General features: G+C 40.8%; 1 protein-coding gene across 2 annotated transcripts; it reads left to right on the top strand.

The window, feature by feature from the left end:
- Positions 1 to 467: 467 nt before the first annotated feature.
- LOC148088075 (ceramide transfer protein-like) lies at positions 468 to 19,631 on the top strand. 2 transcript variants are annotated; one of them, XM_087794183.1, is made up of 17 exons: positions 468 to 986; positions 1,876 to 2,010; positions 4,117 to 4,233; positions 10,905 to 11,012; positions 11,081 to 11,219; positions 12,490 to 12,573; positions 12,658 to 12,815; positions 15,526 to 15,618; positions 15,693 to 15,779; positions 16,376 to 16,462; positions 16,612 to 16,689; positions 16,822 to 16,917; positions 16,994 to 17,126; positions 17,193 to 17,263; positions 17,331 to 17,459; positions 17,983 to 18,112; positions 18,441 to 19,631. In XM_087794183.1, the coding sequence occupies exons 1-17, from the start codon at positions 897 to 899 to the stop codon at positions 18,566 to 18,568; spliced, it is 1,863 nt and encodes a 620-aa protein (XP_087650309.1). In that variant the 5' UTR covers positions 468 to 896; the 3' UTR covers positions 18,569 to 19,631. The 2 variants fall into 2 exon arrangements, with proteins under 2 accessions (XP_087650309.1, XP_087650319.1); XM_087794193.1 differs by lacking the exon at positions 16,612 to 16,689.
- Positions 19,632 to 19,756: the final 125 nt, after the last annotated feature.

Here is a 19,756-nt window from a genome sequence, read left to right as displayed (position 1 = left end):
TGTTTATTAATTAAGTATTATACAAAAATATAACTAATTTATTAATTAATTATTATGCAAAAATACATGCAATAATCGGAAGATAAAAGTGATGTGTAAAAAAAAAAATACAATTATATATGTGTTGTCAAATAATTTGGTGATCGTAATCCAATCGTATTTTCTGCAAAGAAATGTACATGAAGTAAAATAATTCCGGTTTATTTTCAAAGTAAAAGCTGATGACTTTTGTAATATACCGGTTGTGCGTTTTTAAGCTTATGGGTTTCCATCAGAAGTTTGAACAGACTTAAAACCTTTATATAACGCAAACGATGCGCTTATGGTCACCATTTTGAAGGTAAACAAAACAACTATATGCTTTTACTTTAAAGGCAGAGGCAGTGTAGTTCGGCTTAATCTTGCATCACGACTGTCAACTTGACTCTGGTAGCTCCGCCCTCCCCCGACATGATTGACAAGCTAACACCAGCTACCGCTAACCCAACAGCGGAACTAAACGCAGCTCCTCGTCAGTGGCGTCTTCAAGCTGCAGCAGAACTTTGACACGAAGCTCGTCTCCAGCCCTCGTAGACTCCCTCGTCGCTCGCAGCTCTCCCTCGTCGCTCGTCCTCGAGTCCTCAAGTCACAAGTTAACATCGCTAGTTGCGTCGTTTGACAGCTAACGCTAACTAGCTGCTCTCATTGGCATTCGACGTCAGGTTCAAAACAAAGCCCGCAAAAAAAAGCGAGAAGTTGAGAGACTCGCATGCAAAGACCAGGAGGGGAAGTCTACCAGGAGATCCTTCTGCTGACTCTCGAGAGGGACTCGATCGAACCACCGGGGTCCAGTGGGGTCTGTGGCGCGTTAGCATCGTTGTCTTACTGCGGTTGTATCGTCGCACTTTTGGATTTAAATGTCAGAGAAGAGCTCGTCGTCTGGATCAGACGAGGATGTGGATCCGGAATCCGGGCAGCATGTGGAGCTCGGGGGGATCCTGAGCAAGGTAGACCCTCCAACTCTTGTTATTGTTGGGCTCATGCTTAAGTGTATTTTATTTTAAAGTGTATCTTTTATCAGGATCAGTCATTATTGAATCACCAGTTTCTAGACATTTTCTCTAGTAATAAACTAAATTATATTATCTAGTATTAAACTTAAGTTTTACACCCCAAAAATGTTGCAACATGATTTTTTCTTTGACTACTCTGATGTCCATAATAATGCTTTAATGGTTTTGTGTCGTAGCTTTGCTATTTCGTTCCAAGATCTGTTGCTCTAGTGATCTCCCAGGAACAACAACAACAAGGTTTTACTATGTTATCTTTTGTAGAGACACAGCACCAACCACGAGACATAAAGCATAATCTGTCACGTGACTTTGATCTCGATTAAAAAAAAAAAAAAAGTTGCTTGTATCAACAGATTAATGATCCCTATTTTTGTTTTTCGTTCTTCATTAAAAGTGCAGATTAAAGCAGATAAAACTCAGCAGAGAAGCAGAATGAGTGCACGATTGCAAAACAAATAGACTCAGGGACTCATTCATTCCTCGGGCTATTCAATTGTACAATTCTGAGTTCGGGGGCAGGAGTGGAGTAAAAGTATCGTGATGTTCTGATCTACTTTAGTCTTTGTTATTTTTCTTTGATCTATGTTCTTTATCTTTATCTTTATATTTAGATTGTATCATCTTGTTCTTTCTCTTTATTTCTCTTTGTTGTTGTTCTTATTTTATTTTGATTTATTTTTTTTATGAAAAATTGCTGTATTTGCTGTGGCTATTGGAAAAAAACAACTTCGATAAAGTTCTACCTTACCTTACCTCATTATTTTTGCACGATTAAGAACATGTTTCTTGCAGTCATTTTTACCCAAACTCTTCTCTCTTCCAGTGGACGAATTACATCCACGGATGGCAGGACCGGTGGGTGGTGCTGAAGAACAACACGTTGAGCTACTACAAGTCGGAGGATGAGCGGGAGTACGGCTGCAGGGGGTCTTTGTGCCTCAGCAAGGCTGTTATCATGGTGAGTACGTTACTCTGGACTCGCTTTGCTTTCTCAGCCTCATGCCGCAGTCCTTCAGGGACTCCTGCTTATTCTTTTGCGCTGGCAGAAGTTGGATAAAGAGTTAAACATTAACTGGTTATTTGGCTCACGTCTCAGGTGTGATGAAACCTGCAGCTCAGCAGACCGCGGCGCGTTAACTCCGGTAGCCGCTGAAGCACAGACTCATTGTTTTGTCTGTCGGTAATAATTGCACAAGTTGCTTTGATAGGCTGGTTCCTCGGGTGGAAAATGAAGCTCTGACTGTGTGGTGTTGACGTCTTTTTTTTTTTTTATTCCCTCGGCGCTGATAAGCTGAAATCACACCCCTTTGTCACATATTTCCCCCCTGAGTAAATCGATTCTAGTGCGGATGCTTGTGTTGCGTAACTCCTCGCTGAAAATTAATAACAATCTCTTGTCGGGATCATTTCGTGTCAAGTTGTGGAGTCAAGATTTTTTTGCTGATGTTAAACCTTCCTGTCTCTGAATCAGTGGATTTGCTTCCTGATTTCTCAGTTTCATTTACATGTTATCGCATCTTTTGTCACACAACATTCCCTATTGTACACTACATTCCCTCGTGTTTTTTTGTTTTTTTTCCGGACATTTGAAAGTTTCACTTGACACCCTCTGATGAAGATTATAGTTTAGGCGTCACTGCCAGTCAAAGAATGTTGCTACACAGGTGCTGTTCGCAGGGTTCTAATGGATCCTTTTAAAGTCTTGAAATTATTTGGTTTTTATATACATTTTCTTTAAAAAAAAAAAAAAAAAAATCATAATTCTTAAAAATGTGATTGTGAACACATAAGTAACATGTCATGTTAGTTTCAAATATCTAATAACTTTTCTTTTTCTTTTAAAAAAACAAAACAGATTGACTCATCACAATAGAGGAACTAAAAAAGCGGCGTATTCTACTTCAACTCAGTTAATGTAGCAACTTTGGAAAGAGGCTTTTGCTTTGGGCAACATGGGAAAGTGTTTACTCAAAGAGAACATCGTTTTCCATACCTGGTACCAGGCAACGATGTATTTTTGTGCAAGACACCTTTCGAAATCATGCTTGCAATCGTACACAAGGTGTTTTTTTTTTTCTAATTTATCGATTTAGTTTGATTGTCTAGATTGTCCTAAATTAATATAAAACTGCATTAACTCCGTTTTTGACTCACGTTTCATATGTAGTGATGCGACTCACAAACGTGGAGATTTGTCTCTGAGCTGAAGAGGCACAAAGGACAGAAAATACCGCAGTGCTAGCTCAATGGGGGAAAAAAAAGGAATGTTACAGGCGGATTAAAGGAGGTATAAAGTTGATTGTAAAGCAGAAATTTATTGACCGTGTCTGATAAAGCCTGCTTTGGTAGACTGGATTTTTCCAACAAGAAATTGCACTGTAAAGTGGAAGCGCAGGCATTGCTTCATCCAAGTTTTTGATAGAGTTATCTCTTCTTCTTAGGAGGGGCTGTCGCTGAAAAAACCTTGTTTTTGAAGCTCAACAGCACATGAGTGTCATCGGGCAAACGTAATGAAACGCACGCTACAGGAGGTTAAGTCAGCTGACATCCGCAGATTAGCCGCCGTGAAGGGGAAATACAGGAACACGGACTCGACTGTGTAATTTTTATTTTTTTCTATCTTTGCGGAGCAGATCACCTCACAGATAAGTGTGGGGGTCTTGGAGGAAATGGTGAAATTCCTCGTGCACGTGTTGGGTGGGGTGCATTGTAGTGCGGGGGAGTCAAATAGTTTGATCGGGCCCCAAGTGTTCTGGTTCTGGTGTAAATCAAAGGCGGAGGCAGTACTTTTTATAAAAAAAAAAAAAAACGTTTGTTTGGATGTGTGACCCAAGACGCTCGACAGCAGAATCCAATTAGAGTTCTTTATTTACAATTGAGCAGAAACTTTCCATTGCCTGATGGAATCCATGTGTGTCACCGTCGAGACACTCGCTTGTGTCTCAACACAACTCAAGAGTTTTCTCTGCTGCACACAGACTCAAGATATTAGTTAGAAGAAGACGATGTGTTCTCTCAGTTAACGCTGCCCCCCCCCCCCCCCCCCTCTCCCTCTCTCTCTCAGCCTCATGAATTCGACGAGTGTCGTTTCGACATCAGTGTGAACGACAGTGTTTGGTACCTGCGAGCCGAGGATCCTGAGCACAGACTCCAGTGGATCGAGTCCATCGAGCTGCATAAGGTGAGTCCTTTTTTTTTTTTTTTTTTCTTTCTAAATGTGTCAATTTAATTTGAACACATAACGTTGTTTGCATTAATAATAAGACATGTAGTGGACTGTAAGAAGGTGTTGTAAGATGGTTTCAATGTGCATTGCTTGTGATGGTGCAGATGTTGATGGACACTTATTGGTTGTGGGTCATGCAAGTCAGTGAAGCATTTGTTAATCATTGATATATTTCTGTTGTGTTGATTATTATTGTATGAAAAGTGTTTTATTTAGAAAGAAGGGCATAGTTTCTCTGAAATTGCATTAGCCTGTGAATCTTGACATATAAAGATGTTTGTTTTAGTGAGTCTTACTCAAATAATAAACCTGTAATCTAGGTAAAATAACCATGTTGCAGAGAACTGCTGATTCAGCATCATGGTGAGACTTTTCATGCACATAAAAGGAAACTAATGTAAAAACCAAATTCTCCTGATTCAATCACATGTTTCAAACATTGAAGTCTTCCTCTCCAAGATGCAGTAAGTCTCTCATCATGACCACGTATTGAACTTATTACTTTATAAAGTTTCCCCCTGTCTCAGCGAATGAGAGGTTACGAGAGTGTTGTCCATTATGATGTAATAATGGTCTTCCTCTCCTCCAGCCAGCTGTAATCACACCCCGTTTTGTTTATTCAACGAGTCCCTTGGAGATGGAGACTTTAAGGATTTATGACGTGCGGTGACGAACCTCGATTGTTTGACCACCCTTAAGAGACGGTTAAACATTAGTTGCCCTTTGAAATTGTTCTTTGGAAGCCATATTGTTTTATTTTTACTGTTTTTATCAGAAGGTTAGTCTGTTAATATATTGCCGACATTAAACTGGTCCACGGTGCAGAAAAGTGTCGGGGACCCCCGATGTAACAAACCAAACCTGTCCATGTTGTTTAAAATGTAAGTGTTGTTGCAAGTTTTAAGTGGAAAATGTTAGCGTGAGTCTTTCAGGCTGTGTTAGGGCTCAGTTTTTTTTTGGTGGGAAGGGTGACTGATGGGAACAAGATGGGTAGAAGATGCTGAATTGATCCTTTAGATGATTTTCTTGTCACTTTTGTTGTGAACAGTCTGTTCCTCTTTATTGTACAAAACGTATTATGTACTAGGTTGTTAAAGGTTAGACCCAGATGTACCCAAGCTGTGCTAAACCACTTTGACTGAAGGGTTTTACGGATCTTATTGCCGCATCATTCCCATATGTCTGCTGTTTAGGTTGAAACTGAGGCCAGCGTGTTCCGTGGAGCACACAGTTATCTGTTCTGTTCTTGATATGGGTGTGTCCGGACCAGGATCCACATGAATGATCACTGGCTCATTCCTTCACCCAGGGAATGTGAGGAATCTTGAGCCAAGGTGGGGTCGATGGTGGGGGGGGATTCCCTGTTATCAGACCCCAGGCAGCTGCCCACTCCCAAATACACGGTACTGAGATTTGTAACCGAATGTCACTATCAGAATGTGTTGTTTATCACACGACCGAGCAGCTGACTACTGTCGAAGTCATAAGGTCACAGCACAAGTGTTCTGTTCAGCCCGCTGGTCACCGGACTGTGATTGTGCCTGCAGACAGAAGATGCTTCTCTGCCTCCTCGTTTTTCTTTCACTGCACTTCATTACTGAAGGAGCTTCCTGCAAGTCACTGGACATGATGCGGGAAATAAATATGCAGAAGTTAATATTATCTTCGAGAGAAATCTTCGGCTTTGGGAACATGTTCACGTTCCATTTACTCTTCTATTGGGTCATGGCTTCTGGAACATACAAAGGCTCTCACACACACACACACACACACACACACTTGGCTCTGAAACACTCTCATTTGAACTTAACTTGTTTTCACCTCCTGAAACTACTGATGAAAGATCTTTTTTTTCCTTTGTTAGGTTGTTTATTCATGAAGTAAAACTGACTTGTATTCGTGTTGTTTAGTTTGGAACCTTATCGTCTATGGTTGTGTTTTCAGCGACAGCAGACTGACGCGTTTACTTGAGCTGCCATTGTTGGATCAGTTTGTGACGTCACTGTTATCTGATTCAGCAATAGTGATTTTTTTTGTTGTCGTTTTTGAGCCGGAGCACGGAAACTCAAATCTGCTTAGTTGATCAGAAACCCGACGATCCATGACACGCAGAGAGGACGGATTTCATAACAAACTCTTATTATTAAGTGTTAATTCTATGCGATACTTTACAGACATCGTAACAAACTCTGGATATTTTTGCTTAAGTCCATATGAACTAGTGATCACAGCGCTCTCAGGTGCTTCTTGCAAAGAACATTTATCTAGATTAAAGGCTAAGCTAGTTTTTGTTTTGACAGAACATCTAAACAAATATGTTGATCTATCGTCACACACAGAGTTGAACTTCAGTGCATTTGTGCCTTTTAAAGTGTAGAAAAAATGTGCATAAATCAATTATGATGGTCTTTTTGGTCACGTTCAAGTGCGTTCTTCAATTTGTGGTAAATGTGCGTCATGGAAGACTGAAAGAAGTGTTTTGGAATAAGTCATTTTCTCTTCTCTCTCTGTCATCATACTTCATAACAGTGAGATTAGAACCGTCCACGGTGGTTCTTAAGGACGGCTTGAGTCTAAAGTCCGTCCCACGTGGAGCCGTGACGTCAAGGGTCCAGAGTGTGTGTCGAGTGTAGCTGTGTGTGAGTGTTTTCTTTCATCGACTAGTTCCCCTGGAGTTCATGGTCTGAGCTGACTTAACCGCTAATACTTCCGCGTGACTGCAGCAGACCTCGTTGAACATTATGATCCACTTGTTTAAAAAACGACAAGCCTGGAAATGTATGTGTGTTGAATGTACATATTAAAATATTAATTTAAGACTTATTGTTTAGCCACAGAAATATTACATATTCAAGCTAAAACCATGAAGCTGCATCGCTTTAAATCATTTAATTTTCTGTCCTTGTGTTATACAAATGCAACATATAGCACCTTGTTGCATTTAATGCGATTATTTAGGCCACGGCTTAGAATGTATTTGCTGCTCTCTGGATGTTGAGATGTCGTTCCAGTGCAGTGGTGGCAGCTCTCAAACCTATTAGCGGCAGGTTGAGAGTATTTTAGGCTTTCTTCCCTGCAGTAACCCCTGCAGACATTTAAGTCATGTTAGGAAACGACCACAATTGCCTTTTAAAAATAAATCTTGGACAAGGACTTTTGCTTTTTTTCTGATTATTTAATTATTTAGTTCTGACTTCTGTCCGATGAATAATCTTTTATCGGACAAAATTCTCTATTTTCTTGACATGAAAATGACCTCAGTTTTATGTTAACATAAGGTAAAACTTTATTGATCCCGCAGGATCATAACATAGAGTATGTTTGGTGTTTGACTTTAGATTTACAGGACTTAAGTTCTAATCTTTAAAATATACAAAATGGAGTATGTTTGGTGTTTGACTTTAGATTTATGGGACTTAAGTTCTAATCTTTAAAATAATGAAAGTATATTCAACTCAGTGACTTAACTTGTTGCACTGTTAAATTTGGGGAAAAAGTGCTTAATTTTATTTATATGTTGTTGTTAATTATATGTGATCATTTCCAGACATGATAAACTTTACGTGTAGATGTACATTTTACAACTAGAAAAACGTAAACAAATAATTTAAGGGCTTTAATATAAAAGTTTGTTGATAAGAATAATGTATTATTTTATGATGTATTCATTCCTTGTGCCATTAGAATTTATAACTCGGATTATGTATTTTATATTGACTTTTGTATCAAGTTCTTTGGGGGGTTTTGTCTTTGATCTATGCTCTTTATATTTGCACTTTGTCTTTGCGCTTGTTCTTTCTATTTATTACGTTTATTAACGGAACACGTCCACCATTGCTGTATATCTCTGCCGCTCCCTAGCGGATGAACAAAGCATTGCATCCAGTCACAATTCAATGCACCTTCGTCTTTCGTTATGTTTTTTGTTTTAGTTTTTTACAGAAAATACTATCCTAGCAATAGCAGCTAAAATGCATAATTTATATTACTGTTTGTGTAGTTTTATGATTTTACATTACGTTTTTGAAGCATTACGTCTATAATCTGAAGAGATTCTGCAGGGGTTTGTGAATGCTTCATTTTTAGTAAATATATACATTATTTAGTAATAAACGTTAATATAAGGGACTCCATAGTGACGGTTGAAACATAATAATATTAATCCTGCTGTGGTAATGTTAAGCTGGACCTCTGTGGTTAAACAAAATTCTCCCGAAGCTCTTCAAAATGAACACCTTTTGTGATGGTTTCATAACATGTTATTGTTTTCACACTCTGGTGTTGTTGTGTGGGTTTGTCGGTGATGTGCGAATTCATGCTAAGTGCGGGGACTTTTAAGTGCGCCTCTTGAATAATGCATTTTCTAAAATCGCTTGTTCTCACAGCAACGGAAATCAGCAGGGGCACGCAAAAACTCTGGATCATGCCACAGACTGTTCCACCGGTCAAGCTCAGAGGGGTGTTGTGTTTTCTTTTTTTGGGGGGGGGGGGGGGGTTCTCTCCGGCGGTTACATGAAGCTGGCTGCTGACGCCGCTGCACAGCAACAGAGGGGAATCAATCTACCCTAGTGCTCTTATTAAATCAGAATAAGGGATGATGAGAGGAGGCTCGTGTGGAGCAGAACAAGCACTTAAATGTTGCTCCTAATTCTCCGCCTCCCTTTTCTGTCTGTCATAATGGAGTGTAGGCTGTTCACTCGCCCACTCTTTTGATATTTCTCATTTGTTCCTCAGCTAATGAATTCCAGCTCAGGCTGCACTCACTCCGTTGCTTGAGCCGTCATGGATTCTGGACCTATGGCTGGGCAGGTTGTGAGGGTCTTGCGCGTCATGTGTGCGTCTGCAAGTGGCTTTAAGTGTTTCTCGGAGACGAACGGATGAGCTAAACCAAAGCTAACCCCCGAGTCCTCCTCTGGGCTAAGACCTGCTTCCGGGGGCATTCAGAGTCCGCATCTTCTCCTGGTCGCTGCAGATCGAATTGCTTTCATCCTTTTTATTGTTGCTGGCTTGTACTAGATGTGCTCGGGACGAGCCGTAGTTTTTTTAATGCTTCCCTCGTCCGCGTCCTCTTCTGCCCATAGTCTCGAAGTGAGGTGTGTCCAGGAAGTGTCGGATTTAAGCCTTTCATGAGAGTTGGGGGATCATCTGGGACATGTTGGGGCCAACGAACCGACAGGACTGCAGCAGTGTCTTGCTCTGCTTTGGCTGCTGGGATGGCAGAAGGGTGGGACGCCTTCACGCTGGCATGCTGCTTGCTTATTGTCACCTTTGTCATTCAATCCTGAGCTCCATCCTCGCGCCTTCTTGCTTCTCTACAGAAGCTGAATTAATTCCTTTTCTCCTTAGATTCATGGGTTAGGGAACTTTTGTGAAAGAAATATACTAAGAAAAAGAAGCCGTTTCACATTGTTATTTATGTTTTAGGGATATCTTGCAAAGATATTTGAAAAAGCAACTTGTGATTGTTTTTTGTACATTTTCCCTGTTTTGACCAACTTTTTTAACATTTCTTTAGCATTGATTTGAGTTGTATTTTTCCGATAGTTGGAAATATGTTGATCATGTTAATAATATGTTGATAATGAATTTCATATTAATATATTCTGTTAGTTTAATAAGAAATAAAATGTAACTAAAACACTTCGGTTATGGGTTTAATATTTTGATTGTATTTAAATATTGTTGCATCTTAAATCATTCATGATAATAAAATGTAAAAATGTATCCTGCCGCTCTGAACTTCCCATTAGTACTACAGACTTTTGACGAACTGGTTCATATAGAACAGAGGATTCTTGATGATTTGTTGTTGTTGATGTCGGATATAATGCAAACATTGGGTTTAATTGTAATTTGAGAAAGTGTCGTCGAAACACGGAGCTCTTAAAGCAACATTATGTAACTTTATTTGGCCATTTGTATTTCATATTTTCTGCATTAAACTGGTAATTACCTTTTACATCTGCAATTTTTTTTAAATTTGGAAAGTCCTGACTCGTTCAGTAGAACTCTAATATTTAAACAATTCTTTGCTACGTTGTCGCAACTTTATGTGGGTGTCATGTGACCAGCAAACTGCTGTACAGCAGTGGACAATGTTTTCATAATGATGCATGTTTAACCTAACAAGCAGCCAAAACTGATAACTGACTGAGTCTTTTACATTGTTTTTAAACAAATGTATGGATATCAGTTAAATATTGTTGCTACACTCTTCAGACACTGAGGGCGCCAGAAACATTTTCATTTTTAAAATGCAACAGATCCATCAACCATCAAAATGTATTCAATGTCTTTTATATTTTATCCTTTTTTTTCTACAAGGCTTGCTCATCTTCAGTGGGCGCAACAGTCTATTTGTCATCCTGTGCGTCTCTCAGCAGACTGTTTGTGTAGGTGCAGGTCTCGCTGTGGTCCAGCTCAGCATTACTCAGCTCTGGCACATTGATCTTCACTTTTCTTTTATTCTCCTGCAGACGGATAATAGATTTCATTTAATGCTTTCACTGCTCCCTCGTGTTTTATATCCCTCCCGGCTTTCCTTTTTAAATTCCTCAAGTTGACCCGTTTCAGGTCTTGAAAGTCGCCGTTGTCTCACTCTTTTTATTTTACTTTGCCGTTTGCAGGCAGAGTCTGGTTATGGATCTGAGACCAGTCTGAGACGTCATGGTTCCATGTTGTCCCTCACCTCCGCAGCCAGTGCCTTGTCAGCCACCTCCACTTCCTCCTTCAAGGTACAAAAAAACCCTCCTACAAGACTGTCAGGCAGGACGTAAAAACAACATTGCTTGTCTCGCCTCAGAAGGGTCACAGGTTGTGCGAGAAACTGGCGGAAATGGAGACGTTTCGGGACATTCTGTGCAGACAAGTGGACACCCTGCAGAAATACTTTGACTCCTGTGCTGACGGTGTCTCCAAAGATGAGTTCCACAGAGATAAAGGTGAGATTAAAGGAAATTAAAAGGGAAACACAACAAGCATTGTTTTCTTTTTTCAAAATAAAAGCTCAACGGTTGCTAATAAAGACAAGACTGATTTAAAACGTATATCAATACAGGGGCAACGATAGGATATTTTGATATGTATAATGATACTGTAGGATCAAGGATATGTTTGTAGTACTTGACTCGGGTGTTGCTGTATCCTCTCGTCCTCAGTCACCGCTAGGATCTCACAGAATTTCACTGTTCTTTTGGTGCAGAGAATATAATGACTGCTGCTATCTAGTGGCCAGAGGTTTAATTGCAACACAAAAATTAGCAAAGGTTGTGAATAATAGCAGGATAAATATAGATAAAAAAATCAGTATCTCGGGAAAAGAAAATTAATATTTAAGTAGTGTTGTGTCCGTCTGTGTCAAGTAATCCAGGAAGATTTTCATGAAGCGTGTATCGAGGTGTGTGTTGGTGACGTAGTGATGACGTTCGAGACCTCTTTTAAAAAAGAAACAGACTGACGCCAATCACTGTTGAAAACTCTTCTTTTTTTTTTTTATAAAAATGAATAGGTTTTTCAACAAACAAGTTAGTCGAGCACATTTTTTTTATTATCAGTCATTTGCGCACAAAATATGCCATGCTCCTAATTCACCACATGATGGCATGGTAGTGCACATGAAGCCTCACGAGGCTTTGCTCCAAAGATGAACTACTCGGCTGGGAGGCTCCAGTGGTTCATGAGGCTTCATCTCGCCATCACTATATTTAAGTGTTTAGATATTTTCTGACACCTCTAACTGTAGCGTTGTACACATACTGGTTATTGGCCTTTTGGCTGAACATATTGATGCAGGAAATGATCCCCCTTAATGTGTTCTATGTTAATCCTTTTATCCTTTTAAGATCTTTGTGTTCTTTGATCTATGCTCTTTATATTGCGCTTTCTTGTCTCTTTGCACTTTGTCTTTGTTCTTATGCTTTCTGTACCTTCTATTGTCTGCTGTGAATTTGAGACATAATCTACCAAGGGTGATCTAAAGAGAGATTATTAAAGTATTTTAGATAATAATAATAATAATAATCTCTATTTATATAGCGCCTTTCTAGACCAGGGTCACAGATCTGATCTAATGTCCTGGAACACTGAAGAGTTGTAAGTAAGGAAGTAATTTATATTTGTTGAGAGCTTTTCCAGGGTAAGGCTTGTAAAAATCTCAAGGTGTTTATGATTAACTTGCATAAAATCGGTTATTGAGAATGTTTTTCTCTGCAGTGGAGGAAGACGAAGACGAGTTTCCGTCCACTTCAAGGACGGACGGAGAATGTAACCACAACAACAACGGCAGTAAGGAGAAACGTGAGTCTCTCGGATCACAAGCTCCTATTTTTTTTTTTTTTATTCATCACTTGACCAAGTTTTTTTTTCCCCCGGGTCCACCAGTGTTCCCCCCCGCCAGTCCCAAAGGCATGAACGGGATCGACTTCAAGGGAGAGGCCATCACCTTCAAGGCCACCACCGCCGGAATCCTGTCCACGTTGTCCCACTGCATCGAGCTGATGGTGAAGCGCGAGGACAGCTGGCAGAAGAGAATCGACAAGGTACGGAGCAGACGTGACGATCCGGGTTCTCTCTCCGTCGCTGGTTTTGAAATGGAATATCGGGGCGGCGACGCCTCTTAGCTGCTGCATTTATTCAGATACAAAACGGGTTGGGTGAGATTTAAATGGCGCCCGCACCAGCACTCCTAGATTTGACTGTCTTTAAATCCTCGGTTGTTTGCTTCCTCAGGCTTTATTCTGTTTACCTTGCAGCATTTGCTCAGCACTAATCCACACAAGAGCAGGAGGGTTAGGAACAAGGTTTTTTTTTGTTAAGTCACAATTAAAGTCAAACGAAGTTAATGACCTGTCTCACTCTGAGCTCACACGGTGGAGTGAGACAAGTCGTTGACAACCGGCTGATTGCCTCAGAGCGCTCTCTGTCTGTGTGCAGGCATCTCCTCCTGTCGCCAAACCTGTTCTCTCTTTTTTTTTTTTTCTTTCTTCCTGCTTGTGAATGCCTGCTCGCCCAACCCTAAAACCCTCAGCAGCCCAGAGGAAGTGCTGTCAGTGCGCGGAGCTGCTAAGCCGAAACAAAACTTGTCTCACCTGTGGGATTTAGCCGCCGATGTGTCGGAGAGCGACCGAGACGCAGTAACGCTCAGACGGAGAGAATATCCTTTTCGGACTAAAATTAAGAGAATGACGACGCACAGGCTGAGTTTGTGGAAGTCTCACCACGGGAAGTCGAAGGCGCAGAAGTGCCAGTCGCAGCGATGGATTCCTCTACAGACGTGCAGCGTCTTCTTTACAGTAAGGTCTCCGGTCTTGACGTCAAGACGCCGGGCTTTAGTTTCAAGGAAACATGTTCGAGCGTCGATACATTCTTTTGACGCTGAAGATATTCTTGTGTTGTATTTGCTCTCGCTGTGTCAACAAGAGGCCACACTTGCTCTGCCTAGTATTCTGGAAAGTACAATTTGAGCCGGGTGTTGTGAAAGAGTTGGAGTTTCTCTTTAATATGTGTGTTTGCCTGGTGGGGATGAGAGATGAAGAAGAACCTGTTTGAATGATGAAAGTGACTCTGAGCCTTTTTGTTTCTCCTCCACTCAACTTGTATTCCTTTGATATATTAACTTTCTTATCAGATGTTTCTTGTTTTTCTTTCATCGTCTGTCGTGCTAACATTAGGTCAAACCCTGGGTGCTCTTAAAAAGAGGGTAGTAAAGTTGTGTTATGGGTCTGACCCTTGAAACATGGAAGACATTAAGCTCGAAACTTTCTGTCTGAAGTCGACGTTGAAGCAACTTGATCAACCGACAGAAGATGGCAGCGTCAGACATCTTTGCATCACTGGCTGCTCTAGAAAAACATTCTTCATGGGGCTGTGAAATGAACAATGACTGTGAAATTAATATGTATATATTTAACTTGAATCCTAAATGGACTATGGAATAACATTTAAATGTGATATAAAATGTATTCTACAATATCCAAATAATACTAAACACAGTCAATAATAAGGATGAAAGAGAAAAGACGGTCCTAAAAAATAAGTTACTTAAACCTGTTATACTTGGAAATGAACAATGAATGAATAATAACTTATTGAGGTCTTTTGACGCTGCTGATCCAGTGCAAGTTTAAAAGAAAATGTGTGGATTTCTCCCACTTGTTAAGAAGAGGAATTGTCCTGTGACAAGTGTATAGTATTGTTAACTTGTATTTGTAAAACAAACTGTGAGATCAGCTGATCTTAATCCTCATGCTGTTACAATCCTGTGAATGAGACGATGCAGGGTTTCCCATACAGTCATTTATCTATTTTTTATTTGTGTATCTTTATTAATTATTGATCATGAATACAATGAAAACTACAAAAATGAAATTTAATCGAATGTTTTATATTTTACTTCTGATACTTGTTATATTCTAAATATATCCGCTTGAAATGAGATTTTTCAAGCTCGTAAACAAAAGCTCACACTGGGAGTAAAAATGGAAACGGAATCATATTAAGTTTGGGAATACGGTTTCCTCAGCACTATCATGGAGGATCTCATTACTCGAGCTGATCCGTGTCACAGCCCTTATTTTGACGGGTGACAAGCCCTGGTCACGAGTCAAGTTTGGGAACTTAGAGTTGTTTTTTCTTAAAAGTCATAGTAAAAAGAACAAATGTATGATTCTCTGAAGAGTAACACAGGCCAAAACATTTATATAAGATTCAGAATTCAAGCTTAAAATGCTTCTATATTTAGATATTCCACATTCAAACAGAGATAATTATCATGATCTGATTCATCTCAGAATTTACTCGGTAATTATCATATTAATCTCACACATCAGTTTTCATCCACTAATCTGTAACCATACGGAGGTGTGGTCTGTTTCTTAAAGGTTTAGACGTCTAGTTCATCCTTTATCTATCCTAAACAATTACAGTCCAACCTAGTCTGGGAAGGGTGTTGTGTGTTTGTTCAGTGGCATTACAACTATTCTCTTCCTTCACTCATGACACAAGAGACGCTGACTAATGAATTAGTTTCTGTCTGATTGAAAGTGTTGCACAGACTCATAAAATGACTTCCTGGACTCCGGTCTTTGGGTTCGCAGCACGTAATGTGATGATGGGTCTCTCGGGTCGGAACGTACTTTAGTTGGATTAGCGGCTCTTAAGAATGAAGCCAGTTCGGGATGTTTGGAAAACAATTTAAGATACTAGAATGGCAAACGTGGTCCAACTGACGTCACTGTTCTGTGTGTGCAGGAGCTGGAGAAGAGGAGGAGGGTGGAGGACGCGTACAAGTCGGCCATGAACGAACTCAAGAAGAAGTCCCACTACGGAGGGCCGGACTATGAGGCAAGAACTTTAAATTTTGTTTAGTTTTTTCACCTTTAATTGAATGTTGTTGTTGTTTTTCCCTCGTTACTCAGGAGGGGCCGAACAGTTTGATCAACGAGGACGAGTTCTTTGACGCTGTGGAGGCTGCACTGGACAGACAAGATAAAATAGAGGAGCAGGTGAGTCATGAGGATGAGGATGATGGTAAAATTGTAAATTAAAAATGTAAGCTAATCAAAAGTTACAAGGCTGACATTTGCTGTTTTTTATTTTTTACAATTCAATATTAATATTACAAAACGTCTGTTTTTTTTATTCAAAATTCTTTCTCCAAGCCATGTTTATTTCCTGTATTTATTTATTTATTCAACGTTTTCTTTGGGTCTGAACTTCAATTAACTTTCAAGACATATTTAGAATCATATACAAGTTGATTTCTGAAGGTGGTACTGTTTGTGTTCTGGTTATTTGAGAAAATGAGACAACATGACAAAAAACAGCAGAAAATTAAAACAAAAATATGATTATTATTATATGTGATGACGAGATGGAAATACACTTGTCCCTCGTTTTTTTGTTTTTTTGTTTTTTTACCCCCACGCACCAAATAGTGAGCATTAGTGACCCATTAGCCATCATTAAATGGAGAACTGAGTAGAAAGGCATCATGGGAGTTTACGCTCTACGGTAGAATAAATGATTAAATCAATATATTTGACGTCACTGTCGAACATGACCTAAGATCCATCTGGTTCTATTTTCCATGTGGATCCAGTCGGAGAAGGCCAGGATACCTCGGCTGACTCCAGCTCCTCCAGGAGACGTCTACTCCTCCATCGGCACTCATCGTTTCGCAGCAAAGGTAAAAAAGACGTCTCTCAATAGTTCCTCGTCCGTCTTTCTGTCCGCTGCTCCTCTGCCAACTGTTGGGATCATTGTGGTAACCCGGCTGATGATTGTCTTCTACCTTCTTCTGCTTTGGTGCTTCTCTGGTTTCCTGGTGGCCTTCAGACCCGTAGCTTTTCCTCCTCCCTCTCCTCCATGGAGCTAGTCAGTGCCTCCGACGACATTCACAGATTCAGCGCTCAGGTACGATGTGGACCGACTTGTTACTGCAGTGTTTGTCTTCGTCTCTGGTGTGACGCTCCTCCCATGAGTCGCTCTCTTGTCACTGAAGCTGCCGATCAGAACCGTAGACTCACAGGTCTGTCTCACCCTCAGGTGGAGGACATGGTCCAGAACCACATGACCTACTCGCTCCAGGACGTGGGCGGCGACGCTAACTGGCAGCTGGTGATCGAGGAGGGAGAGATGAAGGTGAGGATCCTCAGACTTGTTTTCGATCGAGGTTGTGACGGTACAGAACCACGCCTTACTTACCTCGGCCTCTCAGGTGTACCGGAGGGAGGTGGAGGAGAACGGCATCGTGCTGGACCCGCTCAAAGCCACGCACTCGGTCAAAGGTGTGACGGGTCACGAGGTCTGCCACTACTTCTGGGACACGTCGGTGCGGATGGACTGGGAGAGTAAGTGTGACCCCCCTCTCGGGTGTTGACGCTCGGACTCGTTCTGACGGGAATATGATCCTTTAGCTACCATCGAGAACTTCAACCTCGTGGAGACGCTGTCGGACAACGCCGTCATCGTGTATCAGACGCACAAGGTAACCCCGAGATTCTTCCACGACGACCCCCGGGGAATCTTGCTCAACCACCCCGTCTGTGCCGCAGAGAGTGTGGCCGGCTTCCCAGAGAGACGTCCTCTACCTGTCGGCCATCCGTAAGATCCTGGCCACCAACGAGAACGACCCGGACACGTGGCTGGTCTGCAACTTCTCCGTCGACCACGACAACGCAGCGGTGAGATTCCATTTTTGAACTGTTTTATTTTAGTTTTTTTGTTGTATTTCTGTTGGGATTATAAACGGTCCAGCTGTAAATGGTTAACATTTGTATTACAATTATTTTATTTAACTTTTTTTTTATAATATAATGAACTTTAAAGGTTTCTTTACTACTGAGGTAAACTCAAATTTCCTTTAGATTTACTGATAACATTTCTGATGAACATTTTTACATTTATTTTTACCTGATTATTTTGATTTTTTCTTTGTTTTTTGCATTTATATTTTCTTTAACTCGCATATTCCTTTATTTATGTTAATAATGTTGTATATTAAGTATTTTATTTGTTATTGATTCATTTTTATTTACAGGATTTCATCCTTTTTCTGCGATATTTATTTTAATTAATGAAACAACTTTATGAGGCCCAACACTAAATGGACTACACGCATGTTATTGGATTTTTCTTTTTGATGAAATGCCTTTTTTATTTTCCGTCCAAGATATTCGCTCTGTAACGTGTCGTTTGTGTCTCCAGCCCACCAACCGCTGCGTCCGTGCGAAGATCAACGTCGGCCTGATCTGCCAGACTCTGGTCAGTCCACCAGAGGGCGACAAAGAGATCAGCAGAGACAACATCCTGTGTAAAATCACTTACGTGGCCAATGGTGAGTTCTTACCTCTTGGACGTCTTTACGCAACGGTGTCAAAGGTCGCGGCAGCGTCACGACTGAAGCCATCAACACAGTAGCGGGTCAAGCAGCACGTGGCGAATTACGAGCAAACACGATTTAAAAAAAAAAAAAAAAAAGAGGCTTTAAGAGTTTCAATGGCTGACATTTGTTTTGGTGACGAACAAAGAGCGTGTTCAGGTTTGACATGTAAACAATGGAATATTTGAGGTATAAGTTCACGGTGACGTAACACGGCTGTGACATTAGAGTCGTACAGGTTTGACCAGTGGCGGGTCGATGACGTCTCTCTCTCTCTGTGCAGTGAATCCCGGCGGCTGGGCTCCGGCGTCCGTCCTGCGAGCCGTGGCCAAGAGAGAATATCCCAAGTTCCTCAAGCGCTTCACCTCCTACGTCCAGGACAAGACGGCGGGGAAGCCCATCCTCTTCTGAAGAATGTGGAGTAAACAAACGACTACTTTCTATTTTCGTCTTTCTCTGCGCTTTGCGGACAATCACAGCTGATTTTAAAAAAACAAAACAAAAAAAACCCCGCCATCACGTCATGAAGAATCCTCCAGCGGCTCCATCATCAGTATTCTCAAATGTGTGAACAGTCGCTGGTTTGTGTGTAAAGTTCTCTCTGCTTTTTTTTTTTTTGTAAATTGTTTTGTACATTTCTAATGATTCACTTTCTGGGTTTAATTGTTTGCTGCTGCTGCTGCTAAGGCGCTCGGAGGCCGGCGGACCTCTCTCCTCTCTCTTGCCTTCTGCTGGGGTCTCATGGGGCTTTTCACTCTTTTCTACTGTAGATTGTTGTACAGCAGCTTCCTGTGGGACCACCGTCACGTTTCCTGTTTACCGACGCTCGCCAGAGACAAATGTGAATCGACTGTTAGACGCTTGAATTCTCGCCGTGGGGTAGATCTTAAAGAGCTTTTGCTATGAACGACGCGTGGATTTTTCCAGAAACTATTTTGCTATCTTCGGTGGATAATGTGTTTTTTCAACAAATTCTGAAACGGCTTTTTTCGATTTTATTTTTATTTTTTTTTGGGGGGCAAACATCGATATCATTGTGCGGCTCCGAGCTGAAGAGTCGTCTCACTACAGGCGGACACTTCCCGATGAAGTCGCCCGAGAATGCCTTACCGCACCAGGAGGACTTGGTCTTGAGTCCTGGTCCTGCTACTGTACAGCCACCAGATGTGCATTTAGAAACACGGCGTGTGTGTGTGCGTGTGTGTGTAGTGGGGGGGAGGGTCAGCATTTCACCTCATCTTACCTCAATTCTGCATTTAGTTTATCATCAGATGTCGGGGGTTTTGCAATCACTAGATCTTCTCCATCGTCTGATCAGCGAACGAATCAAGAAAACCTACTTAATATTTTGATATTTTGTCATCTACATACACACTTTGTAAATTTCTAAGTTGTACATCAGAAGTGTTATTATTTGCACTAAATGTAATGCCATATGAAAATGTTCTGTAAATTAAAATTGCTACACGACAAACGGTAACTCCTGCTTGTTTTATATTCACTGAAACTATTTTCATTAGCATTATTCTGAGAACATTTATGAAAGAATATTAACTTAAAACAAGTGGTTTAATGGAAGAATAAAGAGCGAATGTCTTG

This window comes from Callionymus lyra, chromosome 1, assembly GCF_982586985.1.
Source record: "Callionymus lyra chromosome 1, fCalLyr1.hap1.1, whole genome shotgun sequence".
In the NCBI taxonomy this organism is placed as follows: Eukaryota; Metazoa; Chordata; class Actinopteri; order Syngnathiformes; family Callionymidae; genus Callionymus; species Callionymus lyra.
This window is presented reverse-complemented; position numbering and strand designations above follow the sequence as displayed.